The sequence below is a fragment of the Acromyrmex echinatior genome, chromosome 16 (genome assembly GCF_024713525.1).
Source record: "Acromyrmex echinatior isolate Ae372 chromosome 16, ASM2471352v2, whole genome shotgun sequence".
NCBI classification, from domain to species: Eukaryota; Metazoa; Arthropoda; class Insecta; order Hymenoptera; family Formicidae; genus Acromyrmex; species Acromyrmex echinatior.
The window spans coordinates 5669517-5692295 of NC_141867.1; the positions used below are offsets into that span (position 1 = coordinate 5669517).

Genomic DNA, 22779 nt, shown 5'->3' on the forward strand with positions numbered 1-22779 from the left:
CTGCCTCTTTACTGACCTTTTACCGAATCGCGCTGCCTCCTGAAAATGAATCTGAAAAGAGAGGAGAAAACGAGAGGAGAAATGCAAGATTGTGCACGAGGGAGGATGCAAGAAAAAAGCTCACTCGGTATAGCTGCAGATAAAAGTGGTGAGTTTCTTTATTTGTTAACGGATATTGCAAACTTCTACATTGTAGAAATCTGTAAAGTCGAGGTGGAGTTCGATTAACATTTGAACCCTGCCTGAAAGGGACGTGTAGAGAGTCAGCAATAGCGTGAACATACACTTGACACTCGAGTTAATAAGATGTAAGCTTATCAAATAACACGAAAGGACGATTTTATTAAAGTATTTAAAAATTTAGCTAAATAATTAATTAAATAATTTTGTTGAACCATCAAAATAATCAGGGTTGACAAGTAACTCGTTATTTGTAACGAAATTAGAATTAGAGTTACTTTTTTTCAATAACTCTAACTTGACCCTCATCATGTATATGGGGGTCATTTATGTCTAGGCGATTGTTATAGTTCTGAATATTTTGAAAACAAGTGAGTATACAGGAGCCATTCTGTTCTTAAAAAAACGTGGGTGGAGGAAGATACCCGTGAAAGCAATAGATATCATTTTCTCGCTGAGTAACTGCAAAATCAAACAAAGACAGAAATCCCCGTATACACTCAATTCATATTTGTCATACAAATAAAAAAATAATTTTTTTCGCGTTTTTTGGCTATTGTTATAAGTAAAACACATACAAATAACGAAAAAATTTTTATTCAATGATATCTTAGAATAAAAATGTCAAATCTGCAGAAAAGATGACATTATAAGAGATTTTTTCGTTATTTTATAATACAATGTCATCCCGTATGTATTTTTTTATTTACGAAAGTGTATAAGATTACAAATTTTGAAAAAAATGAGTTTTTTTAAATTATTAAATGTTAATTTTTCATAAGAATGCTTATTTTTTAAGTTTCGAAATTGCAAGACTTTGTCCCGAACTTAAGCCTTTAAAAAGTAAACCAATTAAAAAAATTTGTTGACATATTTTTTTTTCTTAAAATTTTGAATTTTATTTTCCTCTTTTAATTATTAGATTTTATCAATTTGATCAAAAGTTACAAATTTTTGTATCACTACCATACAGACATTTGTGTTTACATATTTGCAAAAATAAAATATAAAAAAAAAATAATAAATAGATTTGTTAGATTATGTATAAATTTTTCATTTAAAATAGTTAAGAAAGTTACATGAATTTTTAAATATTTTTTTAACTTAATCCATTTAAAAAAATACTCCGGACATGAATGACTCCCATATTTAGCTTTCATAACTAATGATTAACTCTTAACCGAGGTTCAACTTATTCTTCATCTCTTTCTAATGTTAGAAGTGAAAAGAGATGAGAAATAAATTGAACTTCGGTTAAGAGTTAACCGTGAGTTGTGAAATTAGACCTTAATGAATATTAAAAAAACGTATACACAGTGAAGGTTAACTTTCTTGTACTTTTAATAATTAATTTAATAGTTACTATCAAATCTATTCGTTAATATAGACTAAAATGTTCAGTAATTGAAATATATATTTATCTCTGATCATCACATTCTAATATATATGTATTAAGAATCCTTTTAGTGTTTTAATATATCTCACAATTTGTATTTCAAGTGTATATATTAATATATTAATTAATATAGGTATTAATTAATATATTGGTTTATAATATCAAAGGTTTCGTATAATAGATGAAATGATTTAGAATATTAGAAATGTATAAATTTTTAGATACTTCAGCAAAATCGTTCTTTCCATGAAGTGCCCCGCGCGTACAACGTAGCCATAATTATAAAGACGAATGACCTACTACTATCCATGAATTATTTCTGTAACGTGATGTTCATTCATACGCTTTTGGCCGTTTACTTGTCAAACACTACTACATTCCTTGTAGCAGTGTTCTATAATATCAGTAACAGGTGGATCGCGTCGGCAAGAACAAGAATAAACCTTCCCTTGAGTGGGAGTGCCGTTAGTCCGATTATGAAAGCCATCTTTCCATGTCGGCCAAACTATCATTTATTATTGGCGACCATTTACGCACGGATACTCCGGGTAAGTTTATAACGCAACGTTTTGTCGGAACGTGCGCGAGTGTTTTCTTTAACTCTAATAACGGGCCAGTTATATTCTACGCCGAAGCTATTTCTATAACGTACGTATATGTCTCACCCTGCCTGAAAGGGAAATATAAGTTAGTCATGCCACAGTGCTCGTCTAAATCCTTCTTGCATCAGGGCCATAGGCGTGCGCTCGTATCTGCATGAGACACGGGCGGATCACACGCGCTATTCTTTAATAACGTTTAATCGTAAGCGTTATATCACGTGTTGTTTTACACCCTGCCTTAAAGGGATAAGAAAGATGTTCCTAATCGCCATGGTATCGCGCCGAACAGGATTTTGCCGCTTCTTCTTTCCTTTTCTTTTGCTCCTCTTTAGAGAGATTCTTTATATATTTGTTTTATTATTTTTCTTCTTGTCTTCATTTCTTTATTTTTCTTGTGTCAGAAAGAGATTCTTCAAGTTCAGTACAAGTTTAAGATATAAAATTATTCAAGGATGTTTTATATCATAAAAGATATACGCGGAATTAAAGCGATGGATTCTTCACGCATGAAATTTCCCGCGAAAATCTTTTGCCTGTTCGGAGCTCGGCCAGGGCGATAATAAATACTTTACGATTAATTAAAAACTATCAGTCTCTTTAGTTTAACCCTGCCTAAAAGGGAAAAAAGATGGTCATGTGTGTGTGTGCAAGATTGCTCTTACAATTCGGGGCCTCAGCTAACGCACGTTGGATGTGTCGATGCGCGATGGCTTCTGAAGAAACGATTTCTTTAAAGCGGTTCTTCGGAAACCATCGGACACACTGTAAATTCGCATTATTCTCGGCTGAGATTTCTTCGCTAAATCGAGACTTTTGCCGATCGAGCTGACGTTTCAAAACCGACGCAGCAAATAAGCTGTATTATTACCACAAAAGCAGAAAACGTTTAGCGAACACAGCAATTGGAATGATCGGCTCTTTGAGAACACGTTTGCTTTGACACATAAAAATATGCTTCAGACCATTATTGCTGATTCCGCATCTGCTGTGTACGCTAAAATCTTTTATTCTACTTGTATATAAATGAAAAACTTGATTTCCACGTGCTGCTAATGATAACAAAGAGTAACAGCGCAAAACTTATGCCATTATTTTTCTATCAAAATTCTGCGTAGTCCAACATACGTTTTTGAATTAAGATATTTGAGTTGAGGTATTAAATTAATATAACGTTTGTACAAGTGATAAACGCTTATTTGCGTATTTGAATTGTAAATGTAATCTAAACAAATATGCATCATTTTATATATATATATACATATATATATATATATCACGAGTTGCAGTTTCTGTCTAATTATAACTATGATAATTTCTCGATCGGGCAAATGCTCTTTTAGCGGTCTCATTACTTCAATCGAAGCGCCTTCTTCAATGGAATATAAGGGCCCTTTCTTAAATACTAAAATCTTATAAACTAGCTTTTCTTTGATCTTTCGTTCGTATTCTATAATATTGATTAAACTATATTCAAATTCCATTTCAATTGCAATAAAGTGTAGAAAATAAAAAAAATAAGTTTCTGTAATAACAGATTCAAATCAAAATGTAAAAGACTCGGTAACTAGCAATAGAGATTCTTAAAATTTTCACGCAATTAAAAAAGGTTTTTAAACAATCGTGGCTAGATCTTATGCCTAATAACATTTCTGAAAATTTTCTTTCAAATTTCTTATATAAAAGAGCTTGTAAATCCTTTGACAGGGAATGTGCTCTCCTGTTCTTTCAAATTATTTGCAAACAGTAATGTTTCTTTTCATTCAAATTTTGCAAATAGTAATGCCTTGTTATCATTTAAAATTTGCAAATAGTGTTGCATTAACTTCATTCATACTTTGTTGAACCGATAATCCAATTATGTGCTTAGTCACGCTGTGAAAAAAGAATCTGATAATAATTAAATATTGAATGAAATAATTTCAATTAAATATTCGATTAATTTACCAAAAAATAATTTTTTTTTTTAATATTTTGTAATTATTATTAAATGTTAGTTGGTTATATCATTATGCTTAGTAATATTTATCGAACATTTAAAAAGTAAAATCACTTTTTGTTACATTATTTGAACATTTAATTAAAATTATTTCATTCAACATTTGATAGCTATTATCAGACTCTTATTTTCAGTGCAAATATTATAATTAATCTTATCGATGATTGTTGAAAATATCTCTCGTTCGCTTTTATCGATCTGGACATATAACTGGAAGAGCGATCAGTTTCGAAGTTCCCTGTCAAATATTCTGTAATCGAGGAACGCGCATTGCTTATTTTTATCATTTAAAAATTATCGAGAATTCTTCATAAGCATCGCGGTCTTACTTGCATCTATCGATCTAAGAAATCGTATTTATTTTCAGTTCGTATGATGCGCTTTTCTTCTTCTTTTTCTTACAGTTAAGCTCTTCCTGAATTTCTAGCAAGGACTTGCCTTTAGTTTCGGGGACGATCAGCATAATGAAGAATACGCCGACGTAGCAGCTGGCAGCGAACCAGCCGAAGGCTGCGTACACTCCCCAATTGTCGGAGATTACTTGATACATCTTGGAGACGATGAAGGCTAGCAACGAAGATACTACATTGGCCAACGACACAGCGGCGCCTTTGACGTTCGTCGGAAATAGTTCGCCAAGCATCATGTAGGGTAGCGGATTCAGGCCCAGAGCGATGATCAACTCATAAAATATCACGGAGAAATGAAGCAGCCATCCGTATCCAGTTGTATTCACTCCGAATTGGAACTTTACGAGGTAGAAGACGCTAGTGATGGTCAGCGCAATTCCAGCTAGAAGAGAAGTGGTAATGAGTAATGGTCGTCTACCTAGTTTGTCAACCAGAATCACAGCTCCGAGACCAGCGATCAATTGAAGCACGCTTAACAGGATGACAGAGGAACTCGCAGGCAGATGTGCATCGCCTTCTTCGAGAATCTCCTGAGTGTATGACTCAACCGCAGCGATACCACTGAACTGAAGTATCAGTTGCAGGCCGATGCTGATAATGACCGCGCGTCTGTTACCAGGCGTGTCGAACAGATCCCAGAATCGGCCACGATCGCTGAGATCTCGGACAACTGTCTTCTGTATTTGTTCCAAGTCCGTCTCCAGTTGATCGTTGGAAATGCAGCGCTTCAGACGTTTCAGACTTATCATTGCGTTCTTTGGGCGATTCTTCATTAATAAATAATACGGTGATTCGGGCATCCAAGGAAAGCTAAGAAAAAATATCAGCGGGATCACCAGGCAGCTGTAACCAAGTATCCAATACGAGACAAATGGTCCGATTGCATGAGCATATAATTCTCCGAAGGTTACCATCAGCTTGATGAAGGAACCGAGGGTACCTCTAATCTCCTTATCGGCGATTTCGCCGATGTACATCGGACAGATGACGTACGCTATGCCTTGGCCGATACCACCGATACCGCGAGCAGCGTAAAGAACGTAAGGATTCTGCGCTTTAATGATCAGAATGTATGAGAGAGTCAGAGGTATGCCGCTTAGCAGCAGGCTTATCTTCCGACCTAATCGATCTACGATTAAGGCCGCCACGATGCATCCGGGAATGGTACCCAAAAGATAAAAAGAAGCAATCCAAGAAGCGTCGTCAGACGTTATGGGGACGTGGGAATCAGTTGACTTCAGTATTGGCAAGATGGGTGACGTCCAGCCTATGTGAGATCCGGTAGCTGCCAGCGATAAGGTAGCTACGATAAAATTGAACGAATAAATAAATCATGATTTACGCTGCTTTTCAGCTGATTTTTCTATGCATATATGAATTATTTTTACAAAATGATCTCTGAAATGGATTTTTATATATAGTTGGTGTTCTACTTTTACGATATTACCCTCAAAATTTTATTTTCAATTAAAAAATTTAAAAAAAATGTTTCAGACAAAGCTAAATAATAAAAGCGGTATAAGTTAGATCTTAACTTGAATATTTTGATGTGAATTTTATATACATATTCGAATCCAAACTGTGCACCAAAATATTTTCAGTCTTGAAACGCAAAACTAGTGACAATCGCAACAACTTGTTACAAAAATTATGCACTTTGCAATATTCAATCACATATCTTTTTTGAAAAGCAATTTACGTGTTCTTTTTAGACTGATTTATCTCATTATTCTGTGCATTATAATATTAAGATGCAGTTATTAAAAAATGGATTGCAAAATGTTTTATATTTCATTTTAAAGTCTGCTATAAAATATTTTATAAGCTATTGTTTTTTTATATTTCTATCTTAATTCTTTTATACGCAGACTAATTAGGGGAATATCATATTATGCAAAAAATCATATTATGTAAAAACATCATAAAATTCTGTTTTTAAAATAGTGATAATTTTTATGATTTTGAAAAATGGATTTTTAAAATATCATTATTTGTTTTATCATTATTTGTATCCCTCTAAATCGTGCTTTTGTGTGTGTGTGTGTGTGTGTGTGTGTGAACATTTTCTCCAAAATTGAAAATAAATAAAAGTTTAGAAGAAGGTCGCTAAACATGAGACACTATATATAGATATAGTATATAGATACACTCTGTATATAGATGGAAGAGAGATTAATTATATAATCTTTTTTTAAATAATGTAAATCAATCGCGATAAGTTATCATTTAGGAAATGTAGGATAGGCATGAGTTGTGTGAGAAAATTATATCATATCGTACAAAATTACAATAAAAGCAGTAATTGTAATATAAACTCTAATTTGATCAATACTTCTTGTGCTTTGGACTTTGAATATTTTTAATTCTGAAATTTTCAAAGTCCATGGTTATAATTTCAACGTGATAATCACACTGAATCAACAGAATAATTATACAATTATTATCTGTAACTGACAAAGTAAAAATAACATTTATATTCTCTTTTGACATTTTTTCTAAATTTAATTTAAATTAATTATTATACTTTATTAATAATCTTTATTAAGCTTTAAAGTTTCAAATTATTAATTTTTTTGGATCGACTACTTGCTCAATTTGGGAACTTATGTCTGGAAAATTAGCATAAGAGTTAAAAAAATTAAAAATAATTCAGATTTGTTTACCTGTAATCGCTGCTAAATATTGAGACCACCGTTTAACACGGGACAGCTCCATCTTTTATTTCTTCTTATTGAAGGACTGAAGAAAGAATCAGAATTTTTTTATTATTAAGAAAGTACAGACACGATTATATTAAAATTAGATATGTACGATATTATAAAAAATATACTCTTTCTTTGTAGGAATATATTGTATATTCTATTATTTTATACAAAGAATCTAAGAAAAACTTAATATACATAATTTAATAAAAACTTAAAAAAATAACTCTAATGATCTCACACTCGTTTTTACATTGCGGTTATAAATCATAATTCTCTTCGCGACTCTTTCTAGCAATGGTTCACGACTTTCTAAACCTCTTTGTCCTAATCGAAATACCAGTACGCATCACGTAGCTCCTTTAGTTAGTTGACAAAGAAATTGATACGACAAAACTGATAGACAAAACATAAATATGGATTCTCTCTCAGCTATTAAAAGATATAAAAGAAATTCTCGGTATATGTCGCGCCGTTTGAAAGAAAGTACGCACACGTCACTCATCTCATAAAAATTTAAAGCAAAATGGATCAATCATTTACCAATATCCATGCAGTACAAAATATTGCAATAACATTACAACATTGAAATGTTACTGCAATATTAACATGAAACGTTGCAATATTGCTGTAAATATCGTTAGAATAATCTGTATAGGTATTAATAATATAACACCATAATTTACAAAATATGCTTCGCAATATGATATCAATCTTATAAATCGAAAGTTTAGTCCAATTTTATCCCTTAAGCTATTTTTACGGAAAGTTCTATTAAATTTTAATGGATATTATGCTTACAGAGATAACGATGAAACACGCTAATGCTACCAGGAAGGACGAATCTCCACGTCTAACGACACTCGGATTTTAATGCATTTCAGATGGAATATAGAACATATTCATGTCGCCACAGATTATATATGTTCTTTATCAGCGCTTTTCTTATCAGCGATTCGTCAAATTTGTCGCTGTTGCCACTCGCCCCACTTGAGAATGTTTGCTCCTTAGTTAATTCGGACGAAGGACAAGCAGAATAAACATCGAATTACAAATAAAGATAAAAAATGGTCATACGAACTAAAACAAGATCGGGAAACTTTATTTATCTCAAATGGATGAATAACAAAAATGAATAAAAGACAGAATAAAAAATAATTAATTATTGATTATATTATGTTTCAACTGTGTTAAGTCTTTTTTAGCACATCAATATCAGAAATAAAAGTCAAAAAATAAATATGAAAAAATTAATAATAATATAAGTTAGAAGAATGAGAGAACAAAGCATAATATGGTGACAATACATAAAATAACCAATTACGAAATAATTTAAAATAAAAATAGACTAAAGAAATAAAGAGGCTACGATTAAAGTCAGAAACAGTGTCAATTATATAAAATAAATGTGTATAAACTTCTAATTTGATTAATATAATCGAAAATAATAAAAATAATATAATCAAAAATAATACAATCAAAAATAATAGAATTAAAAATAATAAAAATATGTCAAATATAAAATAAGATAAAATAAAGAAGATAAAATAAAGAAGATAAAATAAAGAATTTAATTTTATTCCTTATTAGGAAGCGAGAAGATTAGATCCAAGTTATAGTCCATCATCATAGAAGTATAAGTTAAAGATATGCTAAAAATGTGTTAAAAGTGAAGTCGAATAAAAAAGTAAAATAATAAATATCTAATAAGTATAAATAAGTAAAATAATAAAATTTCAATAGTAAAACAGTCCAGAAAAACAGTACAGAATATTTAAGACAAATATTTATTAATATTCATTTTTTAAAATGTTATAGATATTTCATATATATTTTATATAAAGCTTTATTTAAAATATTATTAAAATATAGACTAAATATTTTATGTATTTATGATAAATAAATATTTCTAATAAGTATTTTTTAGTTGGATTATAATGTCTCATTAAGTATTTTCATAGCATTTACTGTAACATTTACAATAAATATTTTATAATATTTATAATAAATGATCTATGCAATCTAAGACCACAAAAATATTAAAAATAAATATTGCATATATTTATAAATATTTATAAATACAATATTTTATAAATATTGTGTGCTATCTGGGAAGTTTGTGAGCCTTCATGATTGTTAGTACGTAAATTACATGTTCACGCGATATAATATAATTCATAATTGAGATGTAGATATCAAATGAAGTTAAAGTAAATGCAAATGTTTTGACTTTTGATTTGAGTATTCTTCAATATGGAAGTCAAGTGCAAACTGCAATGAAAGTGCAACAAAGAACTGGCTATAAATACTCTTCCCTGTGATCATGAAAAATTTCTTTGAAATTATAATTTTCTTAGACTTTTCATAATATTTTTTTTATATTACAGATTATTTTGTATTACAGATATTAGGTGTTGGAATTAATTCGTAGCGTTTTACAATTGATGGGAAGTACTTTCATTAATGTATTTTTTAATGCTCATGTGAAATAAATAACATTCTTTCATTAAAAAACGCTACGAATTAATTCCAACACCTAATATATTTTTACTCTTTAAATCTTACACATTTTGATGGAATAATTTTTTGTTTGACATTGCTTTTTATGCATATTTATTTCTGATAATGGACTTCAACTTGAATCGAACACATTCTTATTCCTAATGAGGAATAAGTTACATTCTTTATTTTTTCTGCTAATATTTGTTATTTACTTTACAGTATATATCGATTAGAGGGGCGCATATACATTTTTATTTTGTATAATTAACATTTTTTTATTTTAATCCTAGTCACTTAGAAATATATTTTAAAAATTTTATTTTATTTTCAATATCTATATTTTAAAAATTTTATTTTATTTTTGTTATTTTAATTTAATATTTTATATTTGTCACTATATTATGCGCTTTGTTCTAATTTATATTATTAATTTTTTCACGATTATTTATTTGCTTTCTTTGCTAATTGTAAGATTTATATGCTAGAGAAGATTTAATACAGATCGAAACATCTATAATATAATTAATTGTTCTTTAGTCTCTTCTATGTTCATTTTTTATTCATTTATTTTAGAATAAATATAAAGTCATCACTTTTTTCTACTTTATTTCAACTCGTATCTTCAATTATTTTTATTTTTATTTGTATTTATCGAAATTGATTTATTTGTTAGTTTAAATACTATCTTTTTGTGCACGTACCATTTACAAACAATTGCGCGTGCTTATTCAAGTTGACGACAAAGGAGTTTTAAGTTAACCTAATTAACATGAAGACGTAATAAAAGCAAGATATAATTCTTCGACTTGCGCAATGCGTTTTGAAGAAGCAACATTAAATATCTTAGGTAATTGTATACTCGAGACGAAATGATATCGTCTTTTGATTATCTATTTCCTTATATACGATAAGTTAATAGAATTAGTAACATAATGAATAATATAATATATGAATATATAATAGCATTGTAGAAATTATTTTATATTCTATGCTGTCATAAAATTTTTAAAGAATGAAAAAAACGTTAGCACTACATTCATCATTTTGTTGAATTTATATTTGACATTTAAATGTCATTTCAATTAATTTAAACATCACAATATTTATATCAGGAAGATTAAATATATTGCAGCATTCTGTATTATTTAATTATTCTGCATTAAGTATCGATTAAATGGAATTTCATTTAAAAACCTATAAAAATGCGATCATCGCGTATTTGTTTCCAACTTTCTACTATATAAATAATAGGATTAATGTCTTATATTAATTAAAGGAGAAAATCCTATGATGTACACAGCGTTATTTATAAATAATGTCTTTTTGTTGCTGCTGATTAACGGCAGTAACGAACGTGCAATAACATTACAAGCTTATTGGTATAAGTAATTAATCATTTTACAACGTCGCAACTATGATATAATAGTCTCCCTTGGAAACGATGGGCTCTCTGGGACCGTCGTGAATATGGACGACAACAGTGGGCAACAACGAGAGCATAAAAAAAGCACATCATTATTTTATAATTCACATTTTTTTAAACCTTTGTTTATATTTTACTTATGCAAAAAGGAGATAAATCCTTCCCAGATAAGTGCTGTAAATTATAATGAGAGTACGCTATTATGTATTATCGAATTGATCAAATAACACATACAATCGTTGTTTTTAGTTCATCAAATACTTCAGACACGTGACACACTTTAAAAGACATTAGAGAAATTTTTTTTAAAGAGAACTTTCTACATGATAAGTCTTTCTCTTATAACAGTGACTTCGATATCAGTCACGTCTTTTGAAATTCCAATCTCTTTTTTCGAGTATCTTTTTTATACTTTCTGTCTCCCTATCTTCTTCTTTCTAAATAAATTACAATCATTATCTATCTCGTCCATTTCAAGGTTCGTATTATCTGCAATCATCGTACATGCAATAATAAAATATTTGTAGAAATTGTAGCAATGCATTTTTGCAAGAATGATTATTGTTTGTAAACTGTACTCTTCTCTGAAGAATCTTTTTTCAGCCACTTTTAAATCAGACGCACAAGGTAATCGTTATCACATTTTGAAACATTGATAATTTCTTGTGCAAATATGCGTTTTACGTATCCGTATGCAAACGTGGTGTATTGCAACTACTTTTACAAAAATTCGCAGACACATCTTATCGGCCATAATTAGCTTACGGAAAATACATTGTGTTTTCGCAATGTGTATAGGCATTGTTACAGAGACAATGTCTTAAAAATGTTTGACAACATTCTGGAATTTGCCACGATGCAAAATAATCACTTTTAAACAAAAAAATTAAATTATATTTTAAAAAACAAATTTGCAGAGAAAGAAATTAATAAACTGTCAAATAAAATGAAAATGATATAAAATAAGATAAATTGTTATTTTATGTCTAAACGTTCATGTAATATATTTATATTATATATTTATATATATTTATTTTTATAAAAATGAGATTCTTTAGTTAATGGACAATAATTTATTTTTAATGATATTATAATATTGTTATTAGACAAAATATTAGATTGTGTTTATCTTTAAAATACTAATTGATCGTAACTTGAACCAGTTTCGGAACAAACTGATAAATAATGAAAGAATTATTTGTCAATAATTAAATAGTTAACGATTGTTACAATTTTGTGTGAATTTAAAATTTGATATAACACCTAAATATTAAAACAATAATGCCGTTTATGTGTATGTGTTAATCTTTTATTTGAATGAGATGGAAAGTTGGATATTTGGAATCGTATAGAGAAAAATGTCGCAGTCATATAGTAGAAAACTGCAGTAAATACAGACAGTATGTACAGTCAGTATGTCTTATCTGTGCCAAATGTTCACGTCGTTAACGTTTAATCCACGTGAGTTGCGATGTGACATATTTACGAATACGATGTCAGTTCATCACCTGTAACGAACGAAATAAATGCGAATATTTTATCACAAGCCTATATCTCCATGACAAAATACAAAATAAGCCGGGAATACGCTTCTCTCCTTGCTCTTCTTATATTTTTTCTCGGTGAAGAAATAAGTGGCGAAGAAACAATGAATGTCAACGACTGATAAAGATCGATAATATGCTATATAGTAACTCCAAAAGAGTCAATTCATCTTTTTTGATAAAACGATACAATCTCAGATATTTAAAATTACGATTTACTGAGCATTATCAATAGATTACAATTCACTCATCATTATTTTATTGATACAAATCAAATTTTTTCACATTAATGAATGTTCACGTCTCAATCTCATTACATGGATTAGATTAATCATCGTAAGCTCATTATGATAAATAAACGTATTTATCCTAACAAAAATAAAAATTGGAGAGTAAGTTAAATGTAAGGGAGTAACTATAAGAAAAGCGTAAACGAAGTTTTTAAAGGGTGAAAATGAGACAATAAAATGTAAAAGAAGTATAAATATTTATTTTAAGCTATCAGACTACGAGTTGACGATTAACAGCTGCTTAGTTTTTTTTAATCAATCACGATAACGGTACTTCGTAGTTGGCTGAAATAGAATTATGCAACTGTCAATCGTATTGTCAATTTGTAAGCTGATACGGACTTTTGTTATTTCAATATTTTGTCCTTCCTTTATGTTTCTGTTACTCCTCATACAATATAGATTATTTTAACAATATTGCAGCAACATTGCAACGTTCCAGAAATATTATAATAACTTCCTATATACAGTACAAATCTTGACAAAAACATTTAGAAAGAATATCCTTATATAAATAAAGATAATTTTATATCCTTATATGTTATGAAAATATTTAATAAAACACACACACAGAGCGTAATCCAAGTAAAAAATACTTACTGAAAATATTTATCATAGATATTATATGAATAAGACTAAATTCGAAGGTTCAATTAAATTATAAATACTATAGAAATAAAAAAGAACTAGAGCCACGCAAATTGTCTGTTGCTTAAAATTTCAGTTTAATATAAAAGTAAATGAACACAAAAATGTTAATTTTAACATTTTTATATATCTCGGAAAATCTACTATATGTCTTTAAGTTAAAATTAACATTTTATTTTTTACAGTGTACAATTAAGTATAAAACATATTATGTGCGTTACATCTTATTTGTATCCATTATGCAGTACGTTTAACCTCTATTTCTAATTTTTTTATTCCTCTAATATTTATATCTAATATTTATTCCTCTAATATTTATGTCTAATATTTATATCTATTTAATATTTATATCTATTCCTAATATTCCTTTCACTGTGCGCAGATTCTTACACTCTGATTTTTATTTTCGCTCAGGAAGAAATAAAAGGATCATTTCCATGCATGGTTGGATCGCAAATCTTAATCCAATCTTCTTACATTAAGAATCAAATGATCTGATTTACAATAAAAATTGCAATCAATTCTTAAATTTTTCCAGGCTAAGGTTACCATATCTAAATCATAAGAAAGGGTACGTTACATACACTTTTAAAAAGAGATGATGATCCGGAGGGCGGTAGAAGGGTACAATTTTTATATTGAATGTATTATAGGTATTTAATAAAATAAAATTTCTAGAACAAAAAATAATTTTTTTATAAATATAAAATCTTAAGTAATGATCAGAAGTTTAACCTTAAAAAAAAACAATATATGTACTTTTTTAAGGATGTATTACGCATATTTTCAAATTAATGAAAAAGTTATGAAAAAATTACAAATTATTCTAAATCGTATTAAAAAGTAATACAAAAAAATTTAGCGACGATTTATCATCTGGAAAAATTATTTCAATAAATAGTATTTTTTCTGTGTTCTATATACATAGAAATGTATGGAAATATATTATAAGATAATGACATAAATCTCATTGCCATCAAAGATTAATTATCCTGTAAATAAACAAAATATTTATTTCTTCTAAATTTTTATAACTAATCTATAAATCGCAAACTTATTATTTTTTTATACTTAAAGTACTTATTTATATACAAAAATTGAAATTTTTATCATTGTTTTTTTAATTTATGATTCATGACAATGAAAATAATAACAAATAAAGTAAATAAAAACGTGTTATTAAAAAAAATAAAAATGTTATAAATATAACTTTTATATGTGTATAGCTTATTTACAGTATAAATATTAACATATTTGTAAAAGTAGGCAAGGATGAGAATTGTTACTTTTTTATTTTCTATAATAATAATTTGGCAATAATGTAGCAACTTTTTTACGACAGTAATGATAATTTATGCATGAAAAATTATTTACCGGTTTTTTTTTTCAATAAATAATGATGACAATAAGTTACTATTAAAAAAATAAATTTTCTCAACTTTATAGTTTTTAGTTATTTACCATTACCGTCATAAAAAATTGCAACATCATTAAAAATCGTTATTATAAAAAGTAACGATAAAAGTAACATTACTTAAGTACTTTCCATCCCTGAAAATAGATACAATACATTCTTAAAAATGTACAACTGGTAGCTCTATTCCGGGCGTCTCGCCGACATTCGTGTTTCGCGCGTGATACTCGCAATCTATCGAGCGCGTCGACCGCCGCCATCGCGCTGACTCGGGCAGTCGCGAGTCGTCTGCCGTGGCGTACCGTCGGGTTCGGGATCTCGACAGGCTCTGAAAATTTGTGCGTACACGGAAAAAAATCCCACGCGGTCGCCATTGTCCCTCGTAGTTATCCCTCGCGCGAATCCGAGTCACGTAATCCGTTAATTTCCGGTCGTCTCGCGCCGCGAATCGCCGCAGGCCGACGTGCGGATCTGCCGAGGATCTGACAGCAGCGGAGCGACGACGGACGGGCGCAGTCGAAGATGTGCGGCGGTTTTACGTGCTCGAAAAATGCGCTGACGGCACTCAACATCCTTTACATCGTGAGTAGACATCCCGCAGACACGATTTCTTTACGTGACGCTCTCCCGCTGTCCGTCTCGCTCGCGCAAATTTCTTTATCGGAGCGAGACTTTTTATCAATCGACGCTTCCCTCTCTCGCTCCCGTCGACCGTCGCGCGCTTCGCCATCTCGCTCCGCCGTGATATGTTTACGGGAGCGAAGCTCACTCGGAATTATTCGTGCATTGCATAATTATGCCAATCAATTTCGCGATACTGAGACATGTTTGGGAAGACTTCCCCTCGCCTTTCTCTCCTCTTTTCAAGTTTTCACTGGGACTGTGACGCATACGCGAAAGAGGAAATCGACTATTGGTCCGTTCACCAAAGTGGATTAACTTTAATCTCTTGGTTTAATTTATTCTTTTTCTTTTTCTCTTCGAACTAGAAAAAGATGAAGATTAAGTTGAATCGAGATTAAAGTCAATCTACAGTTGGTAGAAACATATGGCTCATTTCCTGTTGATGCACGTTTCTACCAATATAAATTAATTTTAATCTTGGCTCTATTAACTCTTTATCCCTTCCTAGTCCTAAGAATTAGAAAAAGAAGAAGACTAAATTGAGCTAAGATCAAAATTAATCTACATTGGTAGAAACAGGCATAAGTAGATTTATTTTAATCTCGGGTTAATTTACTCTTTACATTTTTCTAATTCTTAGAATTGGAAGAAGATAAAAAGGAAGGAAACAAAGATTAAAGTTATCAATTGATAGAAACGAACATATATCCATTCTTAATACGATAAAAAGATAATGAGTTAATTGAACTGAAATTAAAATTAAACTACATTGGTAGAAACAGACATTTATCAGATAATTGCGTTAAAAATTATCATCGATCTTGCTGCGATTATGAAACCTCTTATTGAATATTTTATTCTTCTTTACCTTTATGTATGTAAAAATGATTACTTGCTGCAAACAAGGTCTGTAATCTGATAATTGGTATTTGGATTATGCGCAAGTCTAATCTGTCAGCTTCGGATTACCTGGCGTCTGTCATAAATAGAAAGCCAATTTTATTTTAGGAGATGCCTGCAGTGGATGTTTTATATTTTAATTACTATTTCTTCTTGCAGGTTGTTGCCTTTATATTAATAGGAGTCGCTGTATATGGAAGAGCATCTGCCTTAGTTACGAATCTTCCCATTATAGGTGGTATTTTAGCATGCGGAGTGATCCTGTTTCTTATTTCTATACTGGGCCTGATCGGTGCTGTTAAACATCATCAGGTTTTATTGTTCTTTGTATCCTTTTCTAGCTTTTATGAACAGTTTTGGTGTTAAGTTCGTGAACGAGGATCAGAATTCTGATTTTATTTACTATTATGATTATCATAAATTTGGTTTGTGAAAAGAACATTTATTATTAGCATTTACTATCAGCATTTTTTTCTCTTGAATATTGAAATTTTTTATCGTTACGTTTGCGTTATTATTATTGTCGTTAATAATGTCTAATATGTTTTGTTCTTTATTAAATGTCTCATATCAAATAATTCTCGATACAAAAATGAATGCTTCCTTAATTGCATTTTATAGTACATGCTTATCTTATTCCTTTTGTTCCTGATTCAATTCAGCATTGCCTGCGCTTGCCTTGCTGTAAACACTAAACAGCAAGAGCAACTTGCAGAACAGGTAAATATTTTAGAAAATATTGTGATTATATGTTATTTGTAGAATGGATAAGACTTAATAATTGTGTTTAGGGCTGGAGACGCGTTGGACCTGACTTAAGGGCGAAAGTTCAAACTACCTTTAACTGTTGTGGATTTAATATCACTACTCAGGTGGATCATCCAGGTGGATCGTGCGATGAAGTCAATGTAAGTTGCAGTAAAAGTGAGACATCCGCACGATGATATAATGTTATCAATAATTGGAATCTTTTTACAGAAAATTTGTTGTCCATCCAATGATCCACCTTGTACATGTCCACCGTGTATGCATAAACTGCAGTCTACCATTGATTATGCATTCAAATTATGTGGCAGTATAGGATTATTCTTTAGCTTTACGGAGGTAAGATTTCGCAAATAACATCACGGCATTAATCATATACATATTGCACAATTGTACGAAATTAAATATTGCACAGAATACGATTTATTTGATATTTGAGAATTTTGTCTAATTAAAAGTGCACTATATCCATGTTACGATCACCGTTTGCAATGAAGATATATTCATTTTGTTAATGCTAACATGTGCGCCCGATTACAGTTTGTTGGTGTATGGTTGACCGTGAGATACAGGAACCAGAAAGATCCACGAGCTAATCCTAGTGCTTTCCTCTAGTCTAACACCATCGCCATGTCCTCTGTCACTTCATATGATCCTCCTAACAGATGGTGGGTGGCCTTCATATATTGGTTGTGGTCTTTTGATCTTTTTTTTTCAGCATTATTGGTTCAGATATTCATTCGCTAATGTCATTCATAAAAACATGCAAATTATATGCAGCATATATATATATATATATATATATATATATATATATATATATATATATATATAGCATGCAGCAATTTACACGATAATAATCTATATATATCTTTTGTATTTTTCAATCTATATATAACTTTTGTATTTTTCCTCATCGTTCTTCAAGTTTCTCCGGATTTTATGAATTTAAACATTTTCAGGTGATTGCAGCTTTCTTGGCAAGGCGTTATCGTAATCAATTAGATCCACAGGAAAAAGCTGCAAGAGCCATTTTTCCACAGCATAATTATTTATATTAATTCGGTGAATACTCAGAAGATATTAATAATTTTTCTTTTTACTGGTAGATACTTATACATACGATATTTTTATCGACATGAAGAGGACAAACATCTGAAATTATTTTTATTTTTCGATTGTCCGGATGTTACACAGCATATTTTCCAAGGGTTACGATGCAATATTTTTTTCTTTTAATGTATCAATTCTTTTAATTATACGTAATGTAATGCTCAATAGAGAACGAAGTTAATATATTTTTAACTGGGCAATCTTAGGTTTTAGAATGAGTTAGATAAATAACTGAAATGTGTGCTCTAGTCATATACTTAGAACACTCATAACAAGCCTCAATGCGCCTTGTAGTCTAGCGACAGAAAAGTTCACGTAAGTATAAATTTCTATTAAATTTCATTGCATTATTTTCTTTAACAATACGATGATAATGAAAGTTGGCGATGAAAATCTAGTACATTGTTATAATATTTAGTTCTACAATTCGAATAACATTCTAAAAAAATATGGAATGGCATAAAAAAATGATATAAAGTATAAACATACATACTAATTTTTTAAATATTTTTTCATAAGAGAATGTAGTTTCTCATGATGAAAACATAGATAACATTCACGATTTTATCAATCATATTTTTCTCCTATATCTACACACAAATCATATTAGATATATACATATATATATATATATATATATATATATATATATATATATATATGTATAACTATATTTAATAGTATTCAGAAATTTATATCTTCCCGAGTAAAATTTTGTCATATCATCTTTGAGTAATTTTAGATAATTTTATATTTTATGTCTGCGAGATTGTTTTTTATATTTTAAAATATTCTACAACATTATGATATATCTTCTGTTATATTTTAAGAAATTGTAATCAAAATAACCCGAAGAAATTGTAATGTACCTTTACATTAACAAATCATATCTAATTTGGATGAAACTTGATTTAGTTTTGACAATTTTCATATTTGCTTATAATATCGTATACCTATTATATAAAACATTATAAAAATTATATTTAAAATGTATAACTGTTGAATTATTTATCCTGTGGTAATGCCATCAGTAATATAAAATCTGTCGAAAAATCTTTCAAGTTTCATCCATCAAAAATATCCAATATGAGTGCTTTGCTTGAAATTAAATTTTATGCTGATTGTGCACTCAAAGAAAACTTTACGCATAATAAACTGAACATAAGATGTCCTAAATAGCCTGGTGGGAAGTTATTGAGGAACTTTATAATAGTCTCGCTTTCTTGCATAATGCAAAGTTTTTAATGGCTCCTCGCAAGCTTTTTTAAGCTTTTGTGATCATGAGAAGAAAAAGAATAATTAAGTAAATTTGTCGAAAATTACTGAACTTATGATCGCGCGGATTTATAATGGAAACTTTTTTTTTGTGGAAATACTATTTATTGACTAATGTCTTGTGAGATAATATTCTTCCAGGTTTTTTCCGGACAATCTGCGTAATATAAGTAAAAACTTTACGAGAAACACGTGTTGTGAATTTAATGTGCATGAAAATATTGTACATTGTGCCCTACTTTAGATATTAGAGAGATATTATAGCATATTTTCTATCTAGTCCCATTGCGTGAAACGTAGATGGGACAAATCTCCCGTTATTACGTTTTTGTGAATCTCCCTGTCCAGACAGCTGTTTATATTAATTACATTGCGTCTTCGCTGTTCAATAACGAATCGAAATCGTTCCATGCGTTGTCGCGTTGAAATTCTAAGAATATACAATTAATCTATGTAGAACCGAACGAAATTTGTGGAATTCGTTATTGAACAATAAAATATCGTAGTTTGACGTTACACGTTCAAAGATTTTTTTTTTATATTTGAAAAACGCGTCGCTTTGATGAAACATCCAATAATGTTTTAATTAACGATTCGGGTTTGCGCAACTTTATAAAGTTATGCCAGTCACGTCTCACGAATAGTAGAGAGCAACTCGCAGATATATCTTCTGATGTGCGAAATAAAATTACGTAAACATTCCAATTTTTATGCGCTTCTTTCCTCCGGCTTTGGTAGAAAACGTGCATGTATTTGGCGTGTGCACGGAATAGAAGGCTCGTACGAGAATATATGTATACAGTAGCATAATTCCTACACACATATTTTTACCTAAAAAAAAATACGTATCGTAATCATTCTATTCGTAATTAGATTTAAACTACTGTACGTATGAGAACTAAAAACCAGAATTGCGTATGGCAGTGAGTCACATAATGAAAGAACGACTTTGCTGAAGTATCTAAAAATTTAGCTGAATATATCTGAAAATAATGTTATTAGACTACCAAAATAATTATATAGGAGGCTCAATCTACTTACTAAATTGTCAAAATATTTTGCAACATTGCTTATTATGTTCGAGTTTTTTATATAATTATTTATTATATTTTTATGGTTTAACAAAATTATTTTCAAATTTTTAGATACTTCAGCAAACTGTTTTTTTCCGTGTGCAAGCATCTCTGCGTAACTGCGAGATGAAACGATGTAAGCCGCATCCGATTATGTTATCCATAATGTAATCAATAATGCGTGCGTGTGAGATCTTTCGAAATCAAAATCTGATGCGTACGGGAGGATTTGAGTGTTTGACAATCTTAGGTGATGGAAATTATTGTATTGTACATGTTAGAGATCATATTCGAATTATATTCGATTTATCTCTTCACACTGAATGTCCTGATTCTACAGGCCCATTCTTTGTAACCGCGTTACAAATCACATTTTCTGAAGTTAAAATAAAAAAAAAACCATGTATAATTGCGCGTTGAATGGCAAAAAGTAGAAAGTATAGAAAACTCGACTACAAGGAGCAGTCTTTATATATATCCTTCCCAAAGAATCGCGACATCGCTTAATTCGGAGATTTGAACTGAATCTCGAAAATGTTATGTTAATTCCGATACTCGCGCATTTCAATGGATGATGAATAATCTCGAATATGTTAAGCATGAAGATTTAAAGAATTTTAATTGTGAGATAGAGAAGCATGCTATTGCACAACGTTGAAGAAATATAAGAGGTTAATCAATTGTAAACAACAAAAGTCTCAATTGTTAGAGCTCTCGTGTAGCGCAATTGCGATATATAAATAAATAGATAAAGGTTCGGATATGCATTTATTTGATATTAAAAGAAACATCTCTTGATCAATCGAAATCAAAAGAATCGCGGTAGCATCTATATAGTCTATAAAAGATCAGCTTTTTCTAATTAATTAATTTTTTTAGTAATGATTATCTATTTATATTCCATTAATTGGGACTATTGAAAGACCGTTAAAAGTCTTTTTCCGAAAAGATAAATAGAATTACTTGAATTTTTCTTTTACTTTGGCATCGCGGAGTAAAGTATTAACAAAACAAAATTTATAATATAAAGTCTTAATTCTGGAATGTGTGCTGATATGGAAGGATTTTCATCCAAGTATTACTTCAAGTTTAGTACACATTTTGTTATTAAAAATTTTAATAGCTTAAAATAACATTTGATAAGACTATTTAATATTCAAGTTTATTTTTTTACAAAACAATGTGCGTGCTGCCTATTTTCTAATCCTAAGTATTTTTTAAAATTAAATGTATGATTTAATTTTAATTTTATATAGAGAAGAAAATTTAAAGAGAGAAAATTTAAAGTATTTCCACATTGAACTAAACTTGATAAAGAAAAAGAACCTTGTATATTTTGGGTTTCTTGCATATACAATAATGAATCATGTACTATCGATAGATAATTAAATAACAAGCTATTGAATATCAGCTATTTATTATTTAAAATAATATAGTTTAATTACTCTTGTGATTTAGTAAATATAAAAAATTAAAATAAATATAAAAAAAAAGAATAAACAATTTTTAAATATGTAAGCAAATTTTCAGAATAGTGTTAATGTAAAAAAAATATGATTCTAGGATTAATAGCGATTGATCTTTTTTAATAATTTTAAAATTAATGGCCACTCAATGAGGATTATTTACATTTATGTCGCAATGCACGTGCGAGATGAGAGTTTATTCACCCTCATGTTGTCGATTATTTAACGCGGGTTGACGACCATCGATCTCGAGGACAAATCCATCGATTCGCACTATCGATTCCTCTTTCCATCTTCTCTAAAAAATAAAAATGGCCACTCACCACTGGCGCGCACACTGCGGCCGAGTGTCCTTAGCTCGACCGGTGTTGATAAACAGGCGGCAATAAAACGGCTCGTAACGAGCTAATCGTATTCTCGACGTTTCGAAGTGTCGACAATACTCGGCAGAAACGG

General features: G+C 29.9%; 2 protein-coding genes across 6 annotated transcripts; one reads left to right on the forward strand and one right to left on the reverse strand.

Annotated features, from left to right (window-relative positions):
- Positions 1-134: 134 nt before the first annotated feature.
- Positions 135-22772, reverse strand: LOC105145909 (trehalose transporter 1-like protein). 4 transcript variants are annotated; one of them, XR_015547813.1, is made up of 4 exons: positions 8088-8178; positions 7248-7323; positions 1467-5887; positions 135-1355 (listed from the first exon to the last, which is right to left on the reverse strand). XR_015547813.1 is itself a non-coding variant. In XM_011055810.2 (3 exons), exons 2-3 carry the CDS (start codon positions 7297-7299, stop codon positions 4518-4520), a joined length of 1422 nt encoding a protein of 473 aa, XP_011054112.1. In that variant the 5' UTR covers positions 7300-7323; positions 22647-22772; the 3' UTR covers positions 135-4517. The 4 variants fall into 4 exon arrangements, 3 of the variants coding, with proteins under 3 accessions (XP_011054112.1, XP_011054111.1, XP_011054113.1); XM_011055810.2 differs by lacking the exon at positions 8088-8178 and adding an exon at positions 22647-22772 and having other exon boundaries at positions 135-5887; XM_011055809.2 differs by having other exon boundaries at positions 135-5887.
- Positions 15357-21618, forward strand: Tsp97E (Tetraspanin 97E). 2 transcript variants are annotated; one of them, XM_011055808.2, is made up of 7 exons: positions 15358-15689; positions 16791-16958; positions 17253-17351; positions 17423-17539; positions 17610-17735; positions 17937-18064; positions 18359-21618. In XM_011055808.2, exons 1-6 carry the CDS (start codon positions 15630-15632, stop codon positions 18009-18011), a joined length of 645 nt encoding a protein of 214 aa, XP_011054110.1. In that variant the 5' UTR covers positions 15358-15629; the 3' UTR covers positions 18012-18064; positions 18359-21618. The 2 variants fall into 2 exon arrangements, with proteins under 2 accessions (XP_011054109.1, XP_011054110.1); XM_011055807.2 differs by lacking the exon at positions 17937-18064 and having other exon boundaries at positions 15357-15689.
- Positions 22773-22779: the final 7 nt, after the last annotated feature.